This window comes from Mycteria americana, chromosome 1, assembly GCF_035582795.1.
Source record: "Mycteria americana isolate JAX WOST 10 ecotype Jacksonville Zoo and Gardens chromosome 1, USCA_MyAme_1.0, whole genome shotgun sequence".
Taxonomy (NCBI): domain Eukaryota; kingdom Metazoa; phylum Chordata; class Aves; order Ciconiiformes; family Ciconiidae; genus Mycteria; species Mycteria americana.
Genome location: NC_134365.1, coordinates 119,570,592 through 119,596,820, shown reverse-complemented (window position 1 = coordinate 119,596,820; position 26,229 = coordinate 119,570,592). Strand labels below are relative to the sequence as shown.

General features: G+C 42.3%; 2 protein-coding genes across 9 annotated transcripts in view; one reads left to right on the top strand and one right to left on the bottom strand.

The window, feature by feature from the left end:
* SON (SON DNA and RNA binding protein) overlaps positions 1 to 4,218 on the bottom strand; it is a 41,751-nt gene extending 37,533 nt beyond the window's left edge. For 2 of the 5 annotated variants that reach the window (XR_012777947.1, XR_012777948.1), the window contains exons 1-2: positions 3,926 to 4,218; positions 2,051 to 2,217 (exon numbers count right to left, since the gene is read on the bottom strand). Coding sequence is in view for 3 of the 5 variants with exons in the window: in XM_075517815.1 (XP_075373930.1) it covers positions 2,051 to 2,217; positions 3,926 to 4,038 (280 nt within the window). In the remaining 2 variants the exon portion in view is untranslated. Of the gene's footprint in view, positions 1 to 2,050; positions 2,218 to 2,974; positions 3,146 to 3,925 lie in introns of those variants that run through there. The other 3 variants (XM_075517815.1, XM_075517799.1, XM_075517808.1) reach the window with 3 other exon arrangements.
* A 2,263-nt stretch (positions 4,219 to 6,481) lies between these two features.
* GART (phosphoribosylglycinamide formyltransferase, phosphoribosylglycinamide synthetase, phosphoribosylaminoimidazole synthetase) overlaps positions 6,482 to 26,229 on the top strand; it is a 41,057-nt gene continuing 21,309 nt past the window's right edge. The window contains exons 1-10 of one of the 4 annotated variants that reach the window (XM_075517774.1): positions 6,510 to 6,593; positions 10,694 to 10,728; positions 15,112 to 15,260; positions 19,363 to 19,458; positions 20,192 to 20,366; positions 21,060 to 21,171; positions 22,436 to 22,504; positions 24,502 to 24,627; positions 25,517 to 25,604; positions 26,020 to 26,105. In XM_075517774.1, coding sequence (XP_075373889.1) covers positions 15,116 to 15,260; positions 19,363 to 19,458; positions 20,192 to 20,366; positions 21,060 to 21,171; positions 22,436 to 22,504; positions 24,502 to 24,627; positions 25,517 to 25,604; positions 26,020 to 26,105 — 897 coding nt within the window. In that variant the 5' untranslated portion in view covers positions 6,510 to 6,593; positions 10,694 to 10,728; positions 15,112 to 15,115. Of the gene's footprint in view, positions 6,594 to 10,693; positions 10,758 to 15,111; positions 15,261 to 19,362; positions 19,459 to 20,191; positions 20,367 to 21,059; positions 21,172 to 22,435; positions 22,505 to 24,501; positions 24,628 to 25,516; positions 25,605 to 26,019; positions 26,106 to 26,229 lie in introns of all 4 variants that reach the window. The other 3 variants (XM_075517783.1, XM_075517765.1, XM_075517790.1) reach the window with 3 other exon arrangements.

Sequence of the window (26,229 nt, the reverse complement as noted above, 5' to 3'; positions counted from 1 at the left end):
ACACCAAGCTGCACAAGGAAGTGAATCAAGAACTCCCATTTTCCAGACAAATTATCTAAGTGATGGTATGCTTATTGTATAAAATGTGGCCGACCCATTATCCCCTACTATGCTTTAACTTGTGAGTGAGCCCAATATTATTAGTGTGTTAGAAATTATCTAAGTGTATTTACTGATGAAGTTCCTCACCGACTAAGTTCTTCAAACAAATCTGGGGAAAACAGCATCTACTTCCCCAATCCCAAACAAGCTTTAAGGCATTGCAGGCAACCACCTGCTCAGACTGGACTGCAGTTGCCACAAGCAACTGCAAACCTGCAAGTACCTAAGAGAGCTTTTGCTTCAAATGCGAAAGTAACTAATAAATTCAGGTGACTGCAGGGACAAGCAGTCACTGAGGGGGAAAGAAAAAGAGGAAGACTGAGGTTTCCATCACCTTCTTTTAATTCTATACCTCATTTCCCTACCCTTCTTTGGATCTTCTATTAAAGATAACTTGTTATAATTTCTGTTAAATATGAGCTATATATTCAAGTCTGCTTACGTGTGATCTTCAATGATTATATTTATACTTGCCAGTGTAGCAATATGGATTCTCCAATTATAATATGGCTGTGATTACAAAGCATACTCTTTCAAGTGAACAATGCAAAATCATTCAAAAACTGTTGGTAATTGCAATACTATTAAATGAACGTGACTTAAGATTCCATAAACAAGTATCTCAGACAGTTTTAAGCACACACATTTTTACAGAATAAACAGCTTAACAAAAAAATAGTGTTTCCACCAACATTGTTGTGAATGTAATGAAAAAGGACAATAAAGCAGAGTCAAACAACCTTTTCTAACAGCATTTTCAGATAATCTGTGTTGTCCAACAGCAACATTAACTCCTTTCCAGATATGAACAGTGGGAACATTTACCATAGGTTAAGTTTATTAACTTCCAGGTTAACAGGTCTCACTTATGTATTACCATGTTAGCTTGCCTCATTCTTCCACAACAGAAGAACAAAAATACAATTAAAAAAAACAAACCACACCAAAAAAACCCACACACAAACACTAGTTGCCAGCCTGAAGTGCTGCTTGTACAGCATAAGTGAAAGACTGTTGAAAATGCTCAAGGTAAACAAGCCACTGTGCATAAAAGAAAGAAAAAGCAATTCCAAAACCTTGCAAATAGAATCTCTGAAATAAACAATTTTCTATGCTGCCTCTTAAAAAAAAAAAAAAAATCACTCTGGAACTATACTTACCAAGTACATAGCAGTCACCTACGTTTCAACTCAAAAAAATTAGAAATGCCGTAATTAGAGCCTTCACCTCTCTGACACTCCCGATTCAGAAATTTTACAGAAAAGCCTAGTCCCACAAAAAGGAATATTCATATGCAACTTTTTGGCATAATAAATCCAGTAATTTAGTGAAGTTATGAGATTGCTACCTAAAAATTTCTTAACCTTTGGAAGATTGCAAGCTAGGTATCTATATTTTAAAGATAAGTGCATTATTTATTTTAAAACAGCAAAGCATCTTACTGTGACAGAACAATTAATCATACAGTTCTGAATTCTAATAAATGATTTTTAGAAATAATCTTGCAAACACACCCAGAACAACAAAACAAACAATGCTTCTATCTATCAGTACCAGCTTTGTTAGTAAGAACTGCTCATTGAGACCCCGAAGTAGGTATATACAAAATAAAGCACAATTATATATATATAGATATTATTTATAAGTTTTAGCACTATTGTAATGGAGAGAAAAGAAAAGTAACTTTTTCGCACACTAAGTAATGCTTTCATATAATAACCAGCTTCAATTTTTAAATTACACACTTCTCTGTCCATCTATGGTTGTAAATCACAGTAGACAAAATATTTAACAAACATTACAATAAACATACAACTTGTCAGATGAAGCTCAGTGAGAGGAGCAGTACTGAAAAGTACTTTTTCATCTCTGTAAAACTGATTCAATTTTAAGCACTATGACAACCTTCTTAAACAAGAACATATTTGCCAAATGTGTTTTCATTTACCTGATTTGCACTGCAGCTCTGTATCAAGGGCTCCAGAGAGCACTTCCTCTATTTTCTGTACTATCTGATCATTCTGACGACTCCCAGCACCAGCAACAGTGTCATCTGAAGGGTTGGCTTGCTCAGCTGGGATTGTGTCACCATTGGGCTGGCCTTCTACCTTTCCACTAACCAAAAAAAATATCAACATAATACAAGCAATTTTGAGCCTTTTTTGACCTTTTTTTTTTTTTAAATTCATAAGCGTTTATTATACTCAACCCTTCGAAACAGTATTTTAGCCTCCTGAAGAAGCCATGCTTTTAGTGGAACATCTACCTTTTGATTAACTTTCACTTATTCACAACAGAACACGTTGTGACAACTGAGTATTAGGCACAAGGGAGGAAAACCACGTTCTCGAATGTGCCACAGTCCCCATGCTTTATGTAAGAACTTGTATAGGCTCCCCTCACAAAATAAGCACCCATCACTCACTCTTCTCCAGCAGATTTTGCTTATTTTGCGAGGTAAGGCTGGGGAAAACTAGGCGAGCTTAAATGTAGCAAGACCAGTAAGACAAATCGCACAGACGCTCGCCCCTTCCCCTCCTGCCCCGACACAAGAGACCACCGAAAGCCCGTGAGTGAAATCGGGTGCGCGTTCGCCAGGAGACAACGCGTGCGTGCGTCCGCCCGCCCCTCCCCTCCCCCCCCCCCGCCGTGTTTTCGCTCAAGGCGCTCGCAAGGGCGCGAGCCCCCGGGCCCCGCCATGTTGACGCCGAAACGACCCGCAAGAGGCCTAGGCCCCGGCCCGTCTCCCTCCGTCCCGAGGCGGGGCCCGCGCACCTCCCCCCTCCAGCACACCCCTCCTCTCCCCGCCCGCTAGGCCCCGGCGCGAGCGCGGCTGCGTCGCCTCCCCCGCCGGCCCGGGCAAGCTCGTTACCCGCTGTGCTGCTGCTGCTGCTCTTCCTGGATCTCCCGGAATTTGCTAACCACAAAGGACCGAAAGATCTGCTCGATATTAGTCGCCATGACACCCCTACCGCACCGGGCCCCCCCTCCGCGCTCCGCTTTCCTTCCTGCCGAGACGCGAGGCCTCCAATATCCCACAAGGCACCGCCGCAACTAGAGGCCGAAGGCCCTTGCTGACGTGCTCGCTTAGATGCCCTCTCGCGATTGGCTGCCCTCTAACGGATGACGTCGCGGGGGGAGGGGGAGCACAGCCCGGGCCTCCGGACGGCCGCTCTAGCGCTGAGCAAAAGCCATAGAGCGCCAGCCCCGTCTGGCTTCCGGGGGGGGGGGTGGGGGGGGCAGTCTCGTGTCTCGGAGGAGTTCGCCGCTCCCCCCTCCCCCCCGCAGGAGCGCGCCGCGCCGCCATGTTGTTGCACTCACCCCCACCCTACCGCCCGCGCGCCCACGAGCAGGCGGCGGCGCGCCTCCCGGCGACCCCCCCCCCCCCCCCTTTCGCTCTCCCCTCCCCCCCCATCCAGCGAGAGGCGAAGCCCCGGCGGGGCGCCCTGCCCCCCCTCCCCCCCCCAACGGATGAAACCGTTAACTGCCGTTCTGCCCCCACACCGGCGCCCCCCCCCCCCCGCCCCCCGCCGTTCTCGGCCCCTCTCGCGCCCCGTACACCGAAAAAGCTGCGCCTGAGCCTCCGGGAGACCGGGGAGGGGAGGAAAAGAAGGGGAAGTCGGTGGAGGGCACCATGGTGGCCGGTGACCGCCGGTCCCTGCGGCCCTGTCCCCGTCGTCGTCGTCCCCCCACGCACACCCACCCAGCCCCCCACCCTCCCTTCCCCTCCGCTTCTCCCGCCGCGGTCGCGGCCGTCTCCGGCGGCCACCGGGGCCCGGAGCTGTCTGGGCCTCCGCGGAGAAGCCCGGCGGCCGGCACTCACCTCGCCGAGGGCCGGAGCGGCGGCGGCGGCGGCGGGGCCATGGTGGGCTGAAGCGTGCGGCTGTGCGTGCCGGCGGGCTCGGGGCCGGTGGGGGTGGGTGAGAGCGATGCCATTGGTCTCCATGGAGCGGGGCCAAGCCCCGCGCCTCCGCCGCCCCGTGTGCCGAGCGCGGGCAGCGCCTAGCAGGGGGGCCTGCCCGCACACGAGTGCTGCATCACAGGGCCCGGCGCTGCGCTGCCCTCACTTACCGAGCGGCTCCATGCGAAAGGCGCCCTCCCCCTCCGCCGTGAGAGCAGGCAGCCCGGCTGTGACACGCACATGTGCTCCGGGGGCTGTCTGCGGGGCCAGGCGGCGCGGGCGGGCGGGCGCCCCACGAGATGGGAGGAAAAATTAAAGGAACAAAGAAAGAGAAAGAAAATGCTGCCGCCGCGAATAAATAAATAATACCTGAGTGCAAGCCGGCCTCAGCCCACCTGCAAAGCCGTGTCTGCTGCCAGGCGTTTTGTTAGAACGCACCAAAATCAATTTGTCCCGAGCACAGCCACCCTGGGGGTCCCCTTCATGCTACCCCAAAACCGATTCTCAAGGATTTATGTGTACAAATACGACTCGGTCCTGTAAAACCAAATAATCCTACAGCTGGAAGACTCACCCTGCATAGAGTTTCTTCTGGTGTCGTGAAGTAGTAGCTTAGGGGGGTTAGTTGACCTGAAACAAATGTAAAATACCTCAAAACCTAGGTATAACCATTTCATTGCTGCTGGGGTCTTTATTTGCAACATCAGCTTCAAGTTCAATGTGGTTTAATAATCGCTTGCAAGACCCTTTAAAAGCAGCATTGTTCTATACTGTGTATCGCTGGGAGGCGGTGTGCCTTAATATTAACTTTGGAAAAATAATGGATTTGATACTTGGATCAATTTGCTTACTTTTATGTCACAGTCGATTTATTACATTTATAATAGAAGGCAGTTGTGTTTAAGAGGCTCTTTTACAAACAACCTGTACCTTTCGTGCCATGCCAACATTGATATATTTTAGACCTTTCCGATAGAATACGGTATCTAATTTCTGGTATTCAATGAGCTAAAGATTGAAAACGTTTCACTTGAACAATTTCAGACATATTTAGATTCCCTTGATGCAAATGGCCTTGTCTATACCAGGCATGCTTTTACCCAGAAGCAAGTAGTGATATTCTACATAGGCATAAGGTTGCTAGTAGGGGCCTTGCCCTACCAACAAAGCTGCAAGGGCTTTCAGCACGATATAATTGTTAACTTACACCTTCCAAAAAGACCCCAGCTCTACTCAAGAGAACAGCAGGCTTGACGGGCGTAACTTAGCCTGTGCTAGGGGCTTCAGACAGAAAAGCTGTTCCAGGCAGGGATCACACCTCCGATGCAGGCCACGGGGAACCCACTCCACAGACCTGCCCACCTCAGGAAGGGGACCCTTTTCAACTGCAGCTAATTCAATCAGAGTAGCTTAACTATGCTGATATCCCTACCAGTGTAGGCCTCCATCTATAAAAAAAAAATCAAGAAAGGTACAAAAGCCAGGGAAGGATTTTAGCACATGCTGCGTGTTTCGCTCTGGTTCCCTAAAAATTAACAGGGATGAAGTAATAACTACAAAAATCACTATTCATAGAAATGAGGATCCACAGCCTCACAGAAAAATAACTATTCCTGCGCTCCCGTCCCATCTCTGTTTGCTGTAAAAAACCTCACAACCCTTTAGTTTCACTTAGGTGTTAGGTAGTTTTCAGATTAATTAAATGAAATATTTTACTTCCATCTTGTCAAGACCAGTGATTGTTGCAGATACATTTAGTGTTCACTTTGTAAACACAGTATTATATGACTTTACTAAGAGCAGTTCTGCTGCAATTGTCAGTACTACTTAGAGCATTTATTCATGTGACTGTTCCCGTTTAAAGCAAGAGTCAAAGGTGCGCTTAAATAGGCAATCAATATTTATTAAACCTATATTTCATAAGCTAATTTACAAAGAACAGTGAGGTTTTCACATTATAGCTCTTGGGGGGGGGAGAAGCAAAACTATGGATGAAATCTGTTTTCATTAACAGTATTGTTGCACAATTTTAATGCTAAATTGGACTAAATGTTGCCCAACACTCTTTGGTTTCATAAAGTAGAAAGTTCTGTGTGGTACAAACTAAGGAGTTGCTCCTACGCAGCACTTAAAGATACATAGGAGCATTCCCCCTGAGAGGACATAGAAACAAAACCAATCTTTGCACAGTCCTATCCAGCCAACTTAATAAACTATCACCTTTACCCTCTGGAGCGATACTCTACTTCCTAGATAACGTAAAAACAACAACCTACATACAGGCAAGCTTTTTCGGCCGGCTCTAGCACCTTCCCGGCCCGGCTCAGCATGCTCCGCAGGCAGCAGCCGCCCCGAGCGGAAAATATGTCTAGACTTGAAGAATTTAAGTGCAAAAGCCAATTAATGGTTCTCCAACCTGAGACACTGATTACCCTTCCCTCCTTCCCGCCCGCCCCGCTTCCCAGCCCCGGCCCCCGGCCCCCGCCCCGGGGCCGACCCGCCGCCATGTCGCGGTGCCCCCTGGGTACTGTAGTTTTCGGCGGCGCGGCGGAGGATGCCTTCCCGCTCCTTAAAATCCCCCTGAAGGAAAGTAAGTTTTTCTGTCGCTCTGGAGAAGGGCACGCTCCGCGGGCCGCCCCGTCTCGGTGTCGCTGCCCGTAGCCGGCCTCCCGCCGCCGGGCTGTTCGGCGGCGGCGCGGGAGAGGCGAGGCGGCGGCGGCGGCGGGGCCGTGGCCATGTGCTCCCTGCTGCCGGCGCGGTAAAATGGCGGGGCGGCCCGGCCCGGCGCCCTCCTGCCGGCCCGTGCCGCACCTAGGCCGCCGCGGAGAGAGGGCCTCGCCTAAAAACCCGGCCGGCTTTGGTTTAGCCCGGGTCCTGCTCTGCCCCGCACCTATGGCCATGGAGGGGCGTGTGGAGATCTGGTTGCTCACGGCTTATTCATTTATATATTTATTTTAACTGCGTGTCTCCTGCTCAGATTTCCTTCTGGGGAGCTTGGTGTGTAGCATTCTTAAATGTACTGCACTTTAAAGTATTTTAAAAGGCACACGGCTTTTATTTCTACGGGTTTTTTTTCCTCTGCTCTGTTTGGCTTCGAAAAAGTGGTGAAATATTTGCTTTAAAGTAAATATTAAACTTCTAACCTCTCTTGGTTTGGACTTTGACTCACTTTGATTCTTTCCCTGCTGTTTGCAAAGTTGGGGGCTTACCAACTTTAACATTGGCCATCTTTCTTTCTTTCTTTCTTTTTTTTCAATCTGTCCAGTGGATGGATACTTGAAATTAATGAGCAGAGTTGATACTTATTTCACTATATGGTGTGTATAGCTGAAATAGTAACACAAGGCATTTCTCTCCCCTCCTTCATTCTGATTCTCCCCTCGTAGCTTCTGCTGAGGCTTTGATGGTGAAAGACGCTGAGCACTTCCAGCTTCCTACAGAGTTTGACGTGTCAAAATTTAGTACTTTGGGGAGGGTGATAAAACTTTGAAGGTCCGTTTATTTTTAGTGGTGAAACTTGCAGTAGCGTTTTGCCTAGGAAAAGTAGAATCCAGCCATTTGGAGGATCGCAGCGGGAGGCAAGATGCCTGCCTTGCAGATCCTCAGTTCAGGCCATGAAAGATATATGTGTGATGCTCTGGTTTCTGCAGGGATGAAATGCAGATAATAATGACTTTTCTTGGGTAAAAACCATCATCATTTGTTTTATAAAGCTGTCTGATACACCACACTATATGGCCAGGTGAGAGCCAGGAATTAGTCCTAAATAAAACGCATGAGCAAAAGAAGCTTATTTAAACCCAAAGCTATAACTAAAAACCATAATTGCCACCTGATTCTGGAGGCCTTTGAACTGTTTAAGTAACTCTTTACAATATTGAAAACTGAGAAAATTAGAAGTTTTCTAAGGCCGTGCTGTTTTCCTTCAGGATGAGCCTAATGCTGCCCTAGCCTAAACTTGCAGTTCCGTCATTGTATTTTGGCCATTTTGCCAGTTTAAGCGCCAGGGCTGTTTGTTTCTGCACCTTGCATTGCACCAGCAGAGCTGCCTGCACAATTGGTACAGTGAATTCCCTCAGGAAACTGATCCATACAGGAAAAAAACGTGGAGAGACACAGATCTCTTCTCCTCCCCAGCCCTCATTTGATTCTCTGATCCAACTTGCCCTGTGACCATAAACAGGCTGGGGCAAGAGGTGGGAACGAGCAGTTGGGTGAGAAGGTAAATTGTGAAGCTGCGTTTGCCACCGATTGCATTATGGTCTCTCAGTCAATCAAGATGATCTGAGGGTGCAGTGTACAGGACAGCTGGGCCGATGAGCAGTTTGCTGCAGCAAAAACTAAGCTCTTTTCACCCTATCGCTGCCTCCTTCCGCTGCTTCCCTTGTACTGGCTGCAGTGATCACTTTGTCCCTCAGTGAGTCACTTTAGCTCGCTAACCTGGCACAAAAGTATTTCCTTTATGTGTGCATATATATTTACTTTACTGCATTGGTCACTGTTGTAGTGTTAGTTTTCCAGCATTACTGGCTGCCTCATCCGAGTGACTGCACGCCCTTGGCACACACGGGTGGCAGAGGGAAGGAGAGACTGGAGGTGGAGAAGTTGGTGGGACCAATGGGAAGCTGCACCGGCAAAGGGCAGCACGAGCCAGTTGTGAAACAACAGTCCGTGAACCTGCAGCTCGCCCATTTCAGCTGCCGGTTGGTCTCCAAGCTTGAACGGGGTCCAGTAGTTGGCAGAGGTTCACTGAGAAGGCCAGCTCGGAGCTCATCTCGTGTGTACCAAGATCTGTGTGCACTCAGAACATGGAGTGGGCTCTTAAGAAATTACTCGGCCTGCTGATTAGAGCGTTAATTCAGAAAGCGGAAGAGCAGGGTTCAGCCTGAGGGGGTTTCGGACCATGCTATCTGGCTGCTGGCGAGTTCAGAAGCCAAGTAAAGGATGGCAGGTTCCTGGGTGGGAGTACGGCAGCAGCCTAGCTGTTGAAGTTGGAAGGAGGAAGTCCCAGGTTTTGGCTTCTTCTCATCTCCAGGCAGTTCTTTCAATATTTTATCCCATTACAGGTCTATGAAAAAACCCCACATAAATGGTCCTGACTGCTAGGGCTAGACACTAATACTACAGTCGGTGGGGAGGCAGCTGAATTGCATAGCCTTCCCAGATTTGTGCTCTTGCTGTGTCCTGTGAGTCTTCATTTCTTTTCCTTCTCCTGCCTAGCTTCAAGAGGAAGAATTAACCTTCTCCTTTAGTCCAAAGCCAAGAGCTCTTCCCCAGGGACTGCGGGGTGTGGGTTTGAACCTTCTTGGTGATGCTGGGCTTGGGTTCTTTGTGTTTGGGGTAAGTGCTGGCACTGCTGTGCTATTTTGTAGCCTAAGCGCTAGGAAAGGTAGGAGTTAAGATGCTCTGGGCAAGGACCATGTCTTTTGTATAAAGAAACTTGAATGCCTGCATCAGGTTTCCTGAATCCCAGTGTTGGGAAGCTAAGGTATTGCAGCTTTTAAATAGGCTGTAGCTAAGGTTAAATGTTACGTGTGCGGTGATAAGAGTAGATTGCTGCTGCCTGAAAGGCAGGTCTTGCCCTCGAGTTCTTCTGCGCAGCTCTGTTGTCCCATCCATTCACTGTTAGTGTCTCTAGACCTTGGCTGATTGCACTTCAAGCCACTTCAGCTTACAGAAATCTGTTTTGGATTGGCGTTTTTTTTTTTGCTCAGGTTAGTTTTATGAAGTCTCAGTGAATTGACTATGCTCAGGTGAGCACTGGAGCCAGTACAAGGAAGGGGAAAGCGTATCTGGGTTCACAACATCCCCTTTCAATGACAACAAGGTATATGAATGGGTCCAGCATTCATGCATGTGTAAATTTTCACAGCAGAGCGTAAACATGCTTGAGCAGAAAATACCTTTTAGTGAAGGGCTGAAGCACCTTGGATGCTGCATAGTGTAACATTTTAAGTATACCTAAGTGTTATCATTGTCACTCCACCTTCAGCTCAGATTTTGTTGAAACTAAGACACTAAAAAGTATCTTTTTAAACTACTTTGTTTTGTGTCACCTTTTCCACACAGGTTTTCAAGATTTGTGTTATTTGGCTCACCAAAGCAAAACACCTTCCACCCAGGTCTCTCAATTAAGGCGCACAGAGAATGCCAACAGCATTGGAGCTTAACTTAAAAAAAAAAAAAAAAAAAAAAAGATACTGTCTGAAGCAGGGAGCTGCCACTAGTCATGCCCTTTACTGTTTGTGCTATATTGCATAGATCTTATTTTAATTGCACCTTTTTCTGGCTTTAGTTAGGGTGAGGTAATAAGGCAATGGCTTATTACGAGACTCCATCTAGTTGAGATAAAATATTTAGGTAACTTGCACCACACACTTATGATATGAAACCGAAACTTGGGAAGAAATTGCTTAAGGAGTTTACATTTTCTTATGCAATTATCTTCATAAATATAGCCAAGGAGCTCAGTTTAACCCCCAAGCCTGTGCACAGGCTCAGTTCAAGGAAGAGTCGATGGCTCGCGTCCCTTCCCTTTTAATAGGGAAGGGGCAGCAACTGATTTAGTGTCCTCATCTCACTTCCACCTGCCTTTGAAATCTCACCATGCCTCATGGAGGAGTCAGGATGGAGAAAGCTATCAGACACTGTTGGTTTTGCCTTCCTCACTTTATTTTCTCTGCTCCACAGGCCCTGACCTAGTGGAAGAGTTGCCCAGCTTCTTGGTGAGCCCTACCTTTTGTGGAGAGTAAAGGTCTCTAGGCTGATGCTCGTCCCTGCTGACTTACTACTGGCAGCCTCAGGGATAGGCTCTGGAAATCGACTTCTCTTCACTCTATCCTCGTGTCTTCTCCTCTTGGATACATGGAGTGATTAGCTTGTTTCTGCTTTCCTGTTCTTATTTCCTATAAGGACCTAGTAATAGACCCTTGCCTGAAATGCCACCTGTCTTTATTTTAAAACGTCTTTTAAACAAACATATCTTCCTTCTTTACAATAGCAGACAATGGTTGCTTAAGGTAATTATGTACCGTGTTTTGGAATCTTTTCAGAGTTTAAGGATTTTACATATTGCTTCCAAAAAAACCTGCGTGTGCGATAATCCTCACAGAAGAAATATCTACCTTGTGAATGGCTTTTGGCCTTTTGAGAACCAATTTTTGACTCCTGGATTATTGACAAAATAAAGAGAAATGTCGCCTCTTGGAATTTGCATTTTTAGTGCAAGATATTGCTGGGCAGCAGAGGGCCTACACAGCATCTTTATATGTTAGTGTGAAAAAGAAAGGCTGCAACTGCTAGATTTGAGCCTCCTAAACTGGGATTGCCACCAGAAGTCCTTCTCAAGCTACATCCCTAAATAAAAGTTGCTAGGATACCACTTGTGGGATGCACAAATAATATTGAATTTCAAAACAAATGGCTGAAACTTATTTTTTTTACTCACATTTTGTTATAAAATGGTTAAATTTTATTTGAACATATGGTATATGGCTTGTTCTATTTACCTGCTCCCATATAAAACTTTATGCTGTATATTATTAATTTTTTTCAGCTGACAGTAGTATTAGAATACGTTACTTTTGGGGAAAAAAAGAAGTCATTCTTTGACTGAGTTGCCAGCATGGTGAGTTACTTCAGCTGGCAACAGTGTCACTGGATCTTCAAGCCTGTCCTTCTACTATTTTTAAGCAGTAGGCTTAATGGAGCGTGAATGTACATCAGACACCTTATTCCTTCATACTGTTGATATGCATAGGACTATGCATAACCTCATTTTTATGCATAGCAAAAATGCATAGCCTCATTTCTAGGTAAAAAGAGAATGTTTACAATCTGATTAGTAAACAGCTTTTATCTGCAAAACATACCTGGGATGGGGCAGAATTTATTTTGCATGTTTAGAAACAACAGGATGGGGCTCTGCTCTGCAAAGTTTTTGCTCCTCATTCCTAAACCATTTGTACGCAAGTTTCTGTCCCCTCTTCCCAGCTGGAATGGCTGAACTTTCCCATTCATTGGCTGGCTGCACAGTGTCGTCAGTGGGGCGGTAATATTGGGACAGGGGTACTACATTTTAACCGGAGGCTGCTTATCTCCTTTCTCTTTGCGCATCTGAACTCTTGAGTACTACTTTCCTCAGACTGGCAGCACGTAGGACAGAGTAAGTATGTTCTCTGTTCGGGTTTGAATCTCTGCAGTCAGTTCTGAGGTACTTGTAAGAAAATGCTGTAATTATTATTGATAAAATTGGCCTTAAAAATTATTATTTAATGACGACAGTCTGTGGACAGCACTGGAAACGTACTTGTTTGGTTTAACTTTAGCGTAGGAGATAACTGCCTGCTACATGGTAAATGTTTATTCTTTTATATTGCATTCTTTTGTCCTAGGTAACTATCTTTATCTAATTCATCCCTTTGTTGTAGCCAGCCCCTTTTATCTTTTCTTTTTGCTTGAATTGTAATATAAAAGAGGTTTAGCGTAACATGACATCCCAAATATGGATACCATAACTGATAATTTTTACCCCAACTATTTTTTTTAATTATAAGTAATCCTGGAGTTCTGTAATTAAAACATCTCTGCAACTTTGCAACATGTATATTTTGCCAAACACTGGTGATTAGAAAGCTATTGGTCTCCCCCCACCTGAAACTACAATTAAATTTTAACTCTAGTGTGTTTAGTTCATAGCGAACAACTCAGTGTTAATTTTCTGTCTTTTATCCTTCTATTCGTGTTTGTTTTGTCTTTATTCTGACTGGATGTTCTGCCTAATATCCCTCTCAGAACAAATCATTCCTTCGTTAATGGATTAAATACATTAGCAAATGGCATAGGAATACCTTCTAAAACATGTGTGGGCTCGTCCTCCCTAAAGTTTATTACAGGGGACTTGGATTTAAAAATCAGGCTCACCATACGCATCGCATAGTGCCCTCAGAGCAGAAGCCATTGCCTGCATAGTCCAGGTCCTCGGGAAGGATGGGTTTCTCCAGGGTCAGAGCTATGGGAGCAGCTTTACTCAAGTCAAGCTGTAGCAGCTGATGTGAGGGAGAGGCACACACTCCTGCCTTATCAGTTGGCTGAAAATCTGCTTTCTGTCATGTCTTTTTGCTTTTCCCTTAGAAATCTGTTGGGGTTTTTTTTCCTTTTCTTTTGTTGAAGATGTGCTTTGTGCTAGTCGTCCTCTCTTGTCCTCCTCTAAAGGAGGGGGCCACAGAAGAGTTCTGACTTTTTGCTGCTCTTGGAAATGGAGCTGTCGCCTGTGTGTATTCAAGCTGCATCGTATGTGTCGGTGGTTTTTCTCTGAGCTCGCCTTGGGAGGCACTGTACACATTGGCAAGCACAGGTCAACGACCAGCTGCTTAATGGAAGAGGCACAGGGAGCGACCAAGGGTTGCGTGTTACGTGTGCCAGGATTACAGCAGGGAGACTGGTCGTTCCTCTTGATTAAAACTCTTATCTGGGCTGCGTTCCTGCCCCGATGAAGGGGAGGTCATTCGTACAGCAGAGGGACACATCAAGCCTCTTCACTGGCCATGCAAAGTCCTTTAAATAAATCCTACCATTTTCCACATGAAATTCTTTTGTTTATTCTCATTACTTAAAATGCTTTAAGCTATTTTTTATAGGCTTAGATCATTGTTTTGCATATGTTATGATTTAAAGCTTTTAGATTCTTTTCTGCAAGTAGTGCATGCTGCACTTGGGCTTAGGACCAACTACCAATTTGTAGCTGCTCGCTTTCTGCTTCACTGGACAGATTCTTCAGGGACTGTTTGACTTCTGTGAATAAAACTCTCACTTTAACCAGTGCAGTGGCATCGTTTCTGTACGTAATTTATATATATAGTTGGACTAATGTGACTCTAACAGCTTATTCTTTGAATAGGTTAGGAGGCTAGCCTTTGCTTTTCAGGGAACTCCAAATAAAGACATATGTGTTTATTTTATAAATTATGTACTTACTTTAGTTCTTTATTTACTGTTTTCTGAGTTCCAGTGGTTTTTTTCAGCATAAGCGAACTCTTCCATTCCCTTGCTAGTTGGGTGGTATCATTGTTGGAATAGCAATTCTGAGGTGATGTACATCAGTAAATATGTAGAGGGTACACATAGAAGTAAACATGTCTTAAATGCAAAGGCTAACTCTCAAAGCTGCTCAAAGAAAAAATTGTAATATTGACATGAATCCAATAGCAAAGTTACGTGTACACACACACATAAGGGAGGGTGATACAGAGAGTTCATTTCATTTTTGTGACCATTTTGTTTCCAAACTGCTGAAAAGGTTTTGGACAGTTTATAATGAAATTGCAACTGTCATTCATACACCTACTTTCTGCAGGCCAAGAGAGTGCTAATGTGTTTTTCTAAAACTCGGCAGAATGGGAGGGAGCAGTGGGTGTCCTGCAGTACCTTCTCAGAGCGAGCTCCTTTATTAATGACACCTGGTCTTCCCTGTTGTTTGCCTCGTGGTTGTTCTTTCCTAAGGAAAGCCAGAGCTGGAAGTTGATTTGCCTGTCTCATTGCTCTTGGTCTTCCCTTTTCCTGAAGTATGTAGAGCTCTTTCACGTATTACCTCTAAAAAGTCTTGAGTGGTCCCATTCAGCTCCCTAACACTGTAATACTGTGTTCATACAGTCAGTTCATCAGAAGGGCTTTCCCCTTTGCAGGCATGGATTCTCCAGGAATTTCTATAGGTTACAAATCACAGCCCAGTCACTCGTAAGGGTTTTTCCTGTATCACAGACTTCTGTATAACTTGGAGCAGCTGCCAATCTGACTAAAGGAAAACCAGGATGGATTGCCCTGTGGGTTACTTCCGTGTTACTTCTGTCTTCTGGTTCAGTCTTTAACATTTAGTTTATATCACATCTGATTAAGTCAGTTACCCATTTTCATGTACATACCTTTTTTTTTTTTCTTTTTTTTAAAAAAACAGCAAAACCCTTATAGAAATATTGTTGCCTGAAACAAAGTGCCATCATTCACCTCTGTTAGGAGTTGCGTTGCACCCAGCACTTAAAACCATGGTCTGTGAAGCTCTTGCTTTCCTAACCTAATTCTGGCTGTTTTGCTTGTGTTCTGGTTTTATGCAGACTAATGGCTGATCGGGTGCTTGTGATTGGCAGTGGAGGGAGAGAGCATGCGCTAGCCTGGAAGTTGGCCCAATCCCCACATGTAAAACATGTGTTTGTTGCTCCAGGAAATGCAGGAACAGCTGACAATGGAAAAATTTCAAGTTCAGGTAATAAGAAAAAATACCATTTCTAAATTTGATAACTCAACAAATAAGTTGTTCCATTCATGGATCTGTTAATGTGAAATGATTATTATTATTGCTATTTTTTAAAGTTCTGGATGTGTGAAATAGATGGTAGCAGTTAAGAAATAAAAATGTCTGAGCAAAACCTTGTGCAACTACCACTCATTTTATATCATCTCAGTTGTGATAGCTAGTTCTTTGGGTTCAGGGGTGGAGGATGCAGCCAAAACTCCATCTGTCCAATGCACATTCCTCCGGGAATACAGCTTGGGATAGCTGCAGTGGTTCCTGCCTCCCAGCAGCCTAGCAGAGAAGGGGTGATGATTTCTCTTGGTACACACTGTAGTTCAACAACTGGTTGGTGAACAGCTGAGAAGTGCCTGAAGCAAATGCCAGCAACTAAAGTACTAAATTCACTACTGTATTCTCAGAAGTGCATTGAAGCCCTGTGATCCCTACAACCTTTGATGAGAATACTTTCTCACCTGAAATGTTCAACCGTAGAAAGACATTCATTCCTTTGTCTTAGTCACCTTAAGAAGTTAAGGTTATTTTCAAATGTTTCTCTCTTCTACTGACTGCCTGTTCTGAGCTTCTAGCTTAATGTGTTAAGCTCTGACTGGCTGTAATTGAAACTATTCATAGTTACTAGTTTTGAGAAATCAAGCTTAAGGTATTTCAAATTGAGCATCCAAAATTACGTGCTGCGTTTGAAAAAAGTACTGGTCTAAGGTGCTTGCCTGGAGGCACACAGTGAATCAGTACAAAACCAGGGGTAATTGCTCAGAGGTTCCTGTCTTGTGTCCTTCATATAACAGATCCTGAATTAGGTACTTTAAACAACCGACTTCAGTTTCCACTTTAAAACATGTGATAACATATGGAATTAAAGTTAACATGGTATGCATGTGAACGTGAATTATATACCTCAATTTTCTGCATTCGTATCTGTATGTGAGTAAAATCTTTTTTTGTGACCATCTCACATGGAAACATGAATACTGTCAGATTCTTGTACAGCAGGTAATTATCATACTTAATTCCATTGGAATGCTTAATTACAGGCTGTTTAAATAACTTTGTCCTTAATTTCTTTGACTAGTCACAGTATTGTAAGTAGTTTTTTGTTCTATTTGGTCTCTGAGGACAAGGCCCAAGGAAGAGCTTGACAGGAAAGTCATACGTTTCCTTCTCATCCCAGAAAGTCAAACAAAAATCTTTATCCTTGTGCTAAATGGGGTCAATGACAGTCTGTATGGCCTGCAGAATGTTAATTTCAGTATTTTTTTGCAAGCAGTGTCTTTTAAAAACTGCTGTGCTTTTCTCTCACCTTGTTATTCCATAAAAAATACTGCACCCTCAACAGTGGAAAATATTTGAGCATGTGCATAATAATGCTCGAGCCAGGTCCATGAAATCTACCATGTGCACTAAAATCTTTTTTTCTAGACTATGGGCTCACATGTACTTTGGGAGAGAAATCCTCAGCTAGCCAGGGGACGGGAAGAATCTAGAATTTGTGAAGAGTTTGACTTCTTTGGGTTTTAAGGAAACAATTTGTCTTACCTGCTCAGGCATTTTAGTCCTACCACTGGGGTCTAGATTTTAACTCGGGAGAAAATGGAAAACAGCTTTACAGAAGCATGTGAGCCTGGGCAACGATGTCTGTGAAACTGCTACCATTGTTTCTGGTTTTTTGGTATGACCAAGATTTGGCTCTGAAAATCCATCCTCCCTTCATGGTTCATGAGATTGCCTTTAACTAGCATTGCAGCTCTGGTTCTCAGATGATTTCTGAAACATATAAAGGTGAGCTTAAAATTATAAATAACCTTAAATCCTTCAAACCTTGCCTGTATCTAAGTAAAAAAAAAGTTTTCATGGTTAATTTGAGCCAGTAATCGTTTCTGACAATAAAGACAGATTTAGGTTGAGTGGCTAAATATAGGTTTGTATTCAATTTATATTTAATTAGCAGGGCAATTTTGGTGTCAGAACCATACAGAATGGCTTGCAGAATCCAGAGATAGACATATGCGTGTCTGTGAATGGACTTTAGCATCCTGAGACCTCCTTCCATCACGTTTTAGCTCTCAGTGTGATGTATACCCTGAACTTTAAGCTTTAGCTTTGAAAACCTTGGTCCAAGGTCCTTCTGTCTGGTTCGAAAGGAATGTTTAGCTGTCGTTTTGAGAAATGAAACACAGCTACAAAAATGTCCCCTTTCAGTCTACGTCCTGAGGAAAAGGGTGTTTGGGGAGAAAGTTAAAATTACGTATTAACAATGAGATTTATTCCATTCCATTTGTTACTAGGACATTTCCACATCATGTAAATCTTGTGCCATGTTCACTGTTCATATCACTAGTAGATCAGGCCTGTGGCAAGACAATTTGGGATGAAAAGCGCAATCACCTTACGGGCTCATTCCTTTCCTTGCTCTCCTTCGCATGGATTAATTTTGCAGGGAACAGGGATTGTCTCTCTTCAGTGGCCCACCAGAGCTCCCGCTCTCTTCGGTTGGGATCTGCTGTTCTCCAGCTGCTTTCACAACAGCCCCACGGGACTGAAAGACAATATTGACCTTTATGTTAATCAGTACTTTAAAGCCAAGTGTGTTATGCTTTTTGTTTTGCTCTCTTGTGAGCCAGAAGTCAGTTGGCATAAATTGCACATGAAAGTCAAAGGCCTTTGCTTCTGCTTACAAAGGTTGGTGGAACAAAATAATTGAACTGTTAAATAGGTATCAAGGAGGTAATTTTTATTAGTGTTCAGTTTTTTTCCCCTGCTCCACCCAAATAGGGCAAATCTAGAACCGAAATGTAGGTTTCAGATAGCTGCTTTTATGCCCTCTCTTAGGCAGAAATGACCGCTTCTCTTGTGCAAGCAGGCAATTTATCCATACAGGATGGCAGGGATGACACAAAATCGTGTCTGTCCAGCAGAAGCTGCTGTATCACTGCCTCTTCTTTCTCTCTCATCGCTTCCTCAGAAACTAGCTGCAAGAGGCCGTCAGCTCCCGGCGTGCTTGCCAGTACAGTCACTAACAGGAGATCGCAGACAAAACTTGAAGCAAGTAGTCCAGCTGCAAGGAGGGTCTGTGCTGTGCCGTACCGTGCTCCCTTCGTGCCCTGATGTCTTCTTAGTCTCCTCCCTGCAGGGGCAGCCAATCCACGCCGGGCCACGCTCGCTGCTTTTTTGGCTCTCTCCGGGTTCGCGTTCCCGTCCTCTGTAGACCTTGGCTTTATTTATTCTTGATAAAAGCAGTGGAATTGCATTGCCTTTGCGTAAATTTTTTATCATGAGACTTGACATTATTGTCTTTAGTGCAAGCTTTTTCTTTTGTTTACGCAGTTTTTGGCATTCCAAGTATCGTCATATTAAATGTTTGTTTATGGAAAGATAACGGTCCTAAAAACCTAAGGCCAAATATCCTTACCCATAATTACAGCACCTGCCCTTATTAAGTTCAGCCTAATGTAAGAAAGAATGTTCAGATTCCCCTTTGTTTCAGTGGGGTCACAGTTTAGTGTGGCAATTTTTAGCTGGCATTGCAGAGAGAAAGAAAAAAGCAAAAGAAACTGGTTGCGATCCCACCACCAGCCACTCGTTCCTGTCCCCTACACCGTGGTGGCACAAACGTGTAAAGCTTCATGGTGACCCTCCTCAGGGAGGAGACTGGCTGAAATTTTTTTTTTTTTTTTTTTTTTTTGCTTGTGAATTATTTTTCACTTGGATCCTTTGCGATGCTTCTTGTGCTGGCAAACAGGATGTTCCTAGAGATGAGAACCATTTACTGTATGACAGTGTAAGGCAACCCGAAACTTTTTTCTCACTTTCAAGAGCAAGGTCAGCTTACAATCCCTGTCAAACTGCAGCCTGTGCTTGGGGGTTTAGTGGTGTATTTTGGTCCAAGCCTCGCGTGTAAGTCTTTATATCAGTGTATGCCTCGCTCTTCCAGATTCACAGTGACCTGCCGTTCAAGAATGTGAGTGGGGAGAATGCTGCTTCAGCATTATGTGATAAATAAGTGCTAAGCAACAGTAATGAATGCAGTCTTACCACCCTTTTGTATCTTTGACAGCTGTTTCAGTCAGCAATCATGCTGCACTTGCCCAGTTCTGCAGAGATCAGGAGATCAGGCTGGTTGTGGTTGGTCCAGAGGTCCCTCTTGCTGCTGGTAAGAGAAAGCAAGCTAAAAATCATAGCCTTCATAATTTAGGAAGAAAAGTAAAATTTAGTCCCCATCTTCTGTGCACCACTCAACAGTATCTGAGTGTCTTCAGTAGGAATGGAAACAGATCCTCCGTGACAGTTTCCCTGAAATTCAGGATTGTGCTGTGATGAAAATGAATTTCTGAAGGGTATTGTGTGAGCAATATAACAGTTAAAATATCCTTAAATGTTCAGTTTCTTTTTAAGTGCTTGGAATTAGTAAAAGAGGTATCAAAGTGTTTCCATGTAGGAACCTTAACTAAAGCTTTGATTTTCCTATGGAGTTTTCATTTTTTGAAATAATAGTAATTTGGGACTTGGTAAAAAAAAAATTTATAAACATGTTGATAATTTTTCTGTTTTAACCTTTTACATGATCAACAATTGTCATCTTCACAAAAGACTAATGTCAACTTTCTAGCTAAAAGCTATAATAAAACGAGGGGGGATTGTCATCTCTTACCAAATGCAGCAGATCTTCTTAGTCCCAGATATTGCAGGGTTACCTGCTCCTGATTACAGTGAAGAATGCATCTTTTTTGCCATCCATCTGGTAAAATAGGCACTGGATAGATATATATGGCTTATCATTCCTGACATACTTGTTCCGACAAATGAGTGCATCTGTAGACTTGGACTACATGACTCCTATAAATCATCTGGTGATTTTTAAAATTTTTTTGTGTTGCCATTTTTAGGAATTGTTGATGACTTGACAGCAGCTGGAGTAAGGTGTTTCGGTCCAACAGCAAAGGCAGCTCAGCTGGAGTCTAGTAAGAGCTTTACCAAAGCCTTTTTGGATCGTCATGATATCCCAACTGCGAGATGGAAATCTTTTACTGATCCTAAAGCAGCATGTAGCTTTATTAACAGGTAAAATTATTGTCATTTTAGATTTTTTTTTTAACAGCAATATACAGTGTGCTAGGTATCTAAAACAAGCAATCAAATGATTACTAATATATCAACACTTATGGCTGTGATAGAACATTTATAAAGGTTTTAAAGGATAATCTAACATGACACTATCACACTGCAATAAGTCTGATAATTAAATGGTTCTTATTTACTGCTCTTCAATGAAAATAAAGTTCAGTGTTCAGTTTACAGGAGAATGTAGGAAAAGTTCTTATTTTTTTCAAATTGCCTATTGTGGAAACCCAGCTTGCAGTCTGATAGTCATATGTTCTGCCTTCTTTGTACCTTTTCTCCACAAATATAAATTCTGTATTGGAGACTACTCAGCAAGTGGTGATCTCCTCATCAGAATACAATCCAGGTGACCCAAAAATGATACAACAGTAAATTATTAAAAGGAAAGCAACCTTTCAGAACAGTAATGAAATTCAGTGGTGGGGAAAAAACAGGAAGCAGAAATCCTTTACAGGCATAGCATAACAAGAGAAGCTTGGTTTTTATTTGTGTGTTATTCAATAAGGTAAAATGGTTGCTATGAAAAGTGATAAGTATTTTGATCTTTCAACTATTGAAATGTTCAAAATGCCTACAAAACATATTTGCAATACAGAGTGTTTACTGTTGAATCTCTCTTCTCTATCTTTGAAGTTCAAACTTCCCTGCTTTAGTTGTAAAAGCTAGTGGCCTGGCAGCTGGCAAAGGAGTAATTGTGGCTTCAAACAAGGAAGAAGCCTGCAAAGCTGTTACGGAAATCATGCAGGTGAGTAGAAATGTCATGCACTAAATGGAGGCATTCTCACACAAAATAAGTTGTTAACCATCTCAGAGTCTCAAGGATATTCTTTATGTCTACATAATAGGAATTTGGCTAAAAGACATCGGATCTTTTACCCATTATTCGGACAGCTATGAAGCTCTGTGATATTTATGGCTTGGGGCAGGGTACTCTTTCTCGGTATAGTTCCTGTAGGCTAAAATAAAATCATTCTTAATGAAAACCCACACTTATTTCCATATGGATTTCCTTTTTTTTTTTTTTTACCATTTGAGACTGCTGCAATCAAACGGATACTACAATGCTGTAATATTAACACTGTGATTGAGCTGAATCTTGACAAGCAACATCAGCTTCAGGACTCCAGTCACACAGCACTTAAACGTGTAGTAAAATTCCAGTGGCATTATTTCAAGTAAAGTGTATATTTAGGTAGGATATTCAACAAATATATTAGGACCATCAAAATCTGAAGAGAAAAAAAATGAAGCAATTTCATCTGAACAGTTAGGAACGTAGAGTAGGAAAATAAGACACATACAGGTCAGGTCCTCAGCTGGTGTCAGCAGCACAGCATCTTAAAATTCAGTGGAGCTATGCTGATTCATAGGAGACATTATCTGACACACTTGTATTTCAAGAGTCAGAATATAGGGTCTGCACTCACATTTTGTTGTGTATGTATGTGTGTGTATGGCTATTGGACAAATATATGTCTTAACATGTCGCCCAATGTCTTGAACAAGAAAAGTGTATGTTAGAGAGTCTTATAGACCCACAAAATTGTCTTGTCAGTGTGGGTTGGTGGCTCTTAATTCCCTAAATATGCAGTCAGTGTTCAAACACTGCACTGGAATATGAAAATATTGCCCCCTTCCAATGTATTCTCTAGAATTGCACTTTCTTATAAAGTAAAAGTTCAGATTATGTACTTGACCGTCATTGCTATTACTCTCAGTATCATGGGTCCAAACTTCAGAAGGTAGAGCATGAGGAATTGCTCAGTAAGTCATAAATATACTCTGCAATTTAAAAATATTCAAGCCTAAAATCTGCATTGATTTAAGAACAAACAGAAAAAAGGAGCAAAGATTTTACCATTGCTGACATACCCAGGATGGAGAATGGATTAATAGTCTCAAAACCATGCTGCATTTTTCTTGCTGTTTTAAAAATATTTTTTCGTGTTGCATTTTGAATATTTTAAAATAACTGAAACAGAACGTAAGAGATTTTGTTTTTACTGTAGGATAAGACTTTTGGCACAGCTGGGGAAACTGTTGTTGTTGAAGAACTTCTTGAAGGAGAAGAAATTTCTGTAAGTGTGCATCTCACTAACACTTTGATTATACCTGTTCTAAACTATTTAGGAAATACTATGTAAGTACCTACAGCAGGGATGTGTAAGATTTTATTACTTTAATTTAAAATAGTTACCTGTTTATAAATAAAATTGTATTAATTAAAGACAGCTGTGTTAAGAACCAAACTTCCTGCAGTCTGTTGAAATAATTCAACTGAAATAAAAATAACTCAAACAGTAATCAGCTGTTGCCACATGGGAAAAAAAAAATCAAACCTTAAAAGTTTTGAGTGTCATTGAGCGTGCAGTTCTGTGTTATGATTCCTCTGACAGCAAAGACAGTATAAGATGTCCCTTCCCTTCCATATTGCTACCTCTTCACCACTGTTTGCCATTGATTCAGTTATACTAGTCACCTGTTCATGAAGGTACAACCTAAAGACCTTTTTTCAAAGAAATCAACAGTACCACCTTGCATGTTTTCTGTGCTCTGGTTTAGAGCCCAGTGCCATTTGACTCAGTACAAGTAACAGGATGGCGAGGTGCAGAGCAAGGCAAGGAGTGGTTGGGCGTAAGGGAGGATGGAGACTTTCTTTAATCAGCTTTGCTGATGAAGGGAATATATTGAACTGCATCGTGAGGGAACAGTAAACTCCTTTGGAGCAAGGGAACAATCAGCTCAAGACAGGTGCAGGCAGGATCCTCTTTAACCAGTTTCATTGCCAGAGAGATTGCAATGTGGAAGTGCACCCAGGGACGAAGGATCTGGAACCAAAGGCTGTTGAATGATTTGACAGTGTTGATTTACTCTGCAGATGTACAGAGAACATTTCCTTCGTTTTAAGCTGATTCAGCTCCTTCGTTTAAAAGAGTGTATCTGATTTAATTAGCAGAATGTGAAGGAGAAAAGGAGAATTACAGCCTAGGTTTTGAGGTGGCAGGGGAACTTGACACTTGCATCACACAAAATAAACAGCCAAGTACCAGCTCAGGTTCCCGAGTCCTGGAGCTGGCATTGACTTATGCTGGATGTTGTGAACATTCATCTTGGAGGTGGTGGTATTTATAAAGTAAGCGATCATCTCCAGCTGTTGCCAATCGTTGCATAGTCTGGTTTCCTGCCCGATATGAAGAAATTAGATGTGCAGATATTGGCCATCCTTATTCTTTCCTGGTTGACTTGACCTTTTTAGGAACTAAGGGGTTATCCAGATCTTCATTCTCTGGTGGAAAATATGTAATGCTCTTAATTAGTCCTTAGAATACTATCAGACTTACTGTAATATAACACAACAATATAAACACACAGTTGAAAGGGTTTTTTTCTATGATGACTGACAACAACAAATTAAAAATACTGCTTGCCTTGCCTGTCAAAACAATTCACCTTCTGCAAATGACTGTAGTTTTTAATATATTAATATTTTGGCATTTTGGGGTTTTGTTGGGGAATCCTTGCTTGTTTTTTAATTAACATTATAAAATCTTTTTATGAGTACTGCTAGCAGTAGTCCAGACAGTGAACATCATCATCCAGTTACAGAAGATGCCAGCAGGCTTGTTATTATGAAGATATTGAGGATAAAAGCATCTGCTATATAAGTAATTTATAAATAATTCAAAAGTAAATAGTTTTATCAACAAGGAAAAGGAAATCTTGAAAGGAATGTCATGCCTTCCTTCCGGGGCAGGGGGGAGGGAAGAAGTAGCTTCCACCATGGAGTATTTTAAATTTTTTTTAACCTTTTGAGTATTTCTTTTCAGTACAACTACTGATGTTATGTTATAATTTTTTATACGTTATATGAAAGTTAATCTGTGTAAGAAGGTCATATAAACTGAGGCACTGCTTCCTGAGGGAAAAGGGAAATGTTTAGAATACTGTAGTTTGTTTTATCAGGTTTTATACTCTTAAGTATCCATTTGCAACACTGAAAATCAAATATATTTGCACGTTTGCGCTTTAATTTTAATCATACACTGGGATTTTAATTATCCTCCTTGTTTTCTAGTGCTTATGTTTCACTGACGGCGTCACAATTGCTCCCATGCCTCCAGCCCAGGACCACAAGCGATTAATGGATGGAGATGAGGGCCCTAACACTGGAGGGATGGGAGCTTACTCCCCAGCACCTCAGGTAAAAATGTATCGACAAGGAGATGTTTCACTAAAGCTGTACTACAGCTCTAGTATTGAAAGAATGTGTGAATTTTTAGTTCCACCATGATGAACAGGAGAGTGAAGAGAGTGGGCTCTTGTGGATGGGAAGAACTGCCTAAAACAGATGTACTCAACTAAAGTCCATAACTTAAATTTGTTTCTCTAAAGAGGAGGATATTTCTAGTGAATTACTTTTAATTATAAAGGTGGAAGTGTTATTTGTGCAACCTTGTATTTTGATTTGGTTTTTAAGTGTTATGAAATACTCATTGTTAGAACTAAGTGCTTAAAACCACGTTTTTATCTTGTGCCAAACTAAGTTAATGATGAGCTTAGTTCACTTGCTGTACCTCAAGGTAGTTTGGTTTCTGTTTGGCAAGGAACTATTTGCAAAAGGACTTACTTTGCTTTCCATTCACCTGTGTCACGGCCAGAGATTTTTCTTTTTCATGTTGAAAAAAATTACAGGTTTTGTTCGTATAGAAAGCTATTAATCTTGTTTATTGAATAAAATTTGATCATTGATCACTATACTTTCCAACCGTGATTTGTCTTTGGGAGGCCTTATCTAAATGCCAGTATGTCTGTGCAAATGGTTTGTCCCAGTGAGGCCAGTGGGATTGCTTGCACATGTAGATCTAAGCACGGAAAAGTGTTTGAAGAAATGCAGACGGTTGTTTTAATGCTGTGGTATGTTGTCTGAGGAGAGAGAAAAAAATAGTAGCTTTCTGTTGTATGAAATGTTTTGGGATGAGCAAGAGCCCATCCAAGTGTTCTGCTTGGCTCTTAAAAATGCTAGTCATCACAGTAGGAAAAATCATGCACTCCCTTTTTACAAATGCTGTTTTCTAATCCTGTTTTATTAGATTTGTAAAGATTTACTGCAGAAAATAAATGATACTATTCTTCAGAAAACTGTTGATGGCATGAGGAAAGAAGGTGTCCCCTATTTTGGTATGTACAGAAGTTTGGGGGTTTTAAGCATAAGGAGAAAGACTTTTTTTTTACTTTGTCCTCTTTATAGGCCTAACTCACACTGTAAGTTAAGGAAGATAACTTTGATCTATTTGGAAACTGGGTTTAGTATCAGTGGCTTGATTTAGAGTCCATTGAAATCAATGGATATCATTTCATTAACGGTGGATAATTGTCAAGTAAGGAAGAACAGAAAGGACAACATTTGAAAATAAGATGCAAAATTGTAATCACAACTATTTCTGCCTGATATATTTTTAACATTTCTAAAGTGTTAACATCCTACCTTTAAATTAACACAGGTGGCATCCTTTTCAACACTATTATGAACAGATTCCAAACAAATTACCTATGCAGTTGCTTAGATAGCTTTTTATATAATTTTTTATTCCAGGTGTGCTTTATGCTGGATTAATGCTTACCAAAGATGGACCTAAAGTTCTAGAGTTTAACTGCAGATTTGGTGACCCAGAATGTCAGGTGAGTTATTTTGTAGGTAGGTACAGTTTGCCATTATGGGAGGAGAAAGTCTGTTACCATCTACCATTATTCTTAACTAACTTTCGGATGAAAAATTAGCTAACAGCACTGAGATTTAAAATAT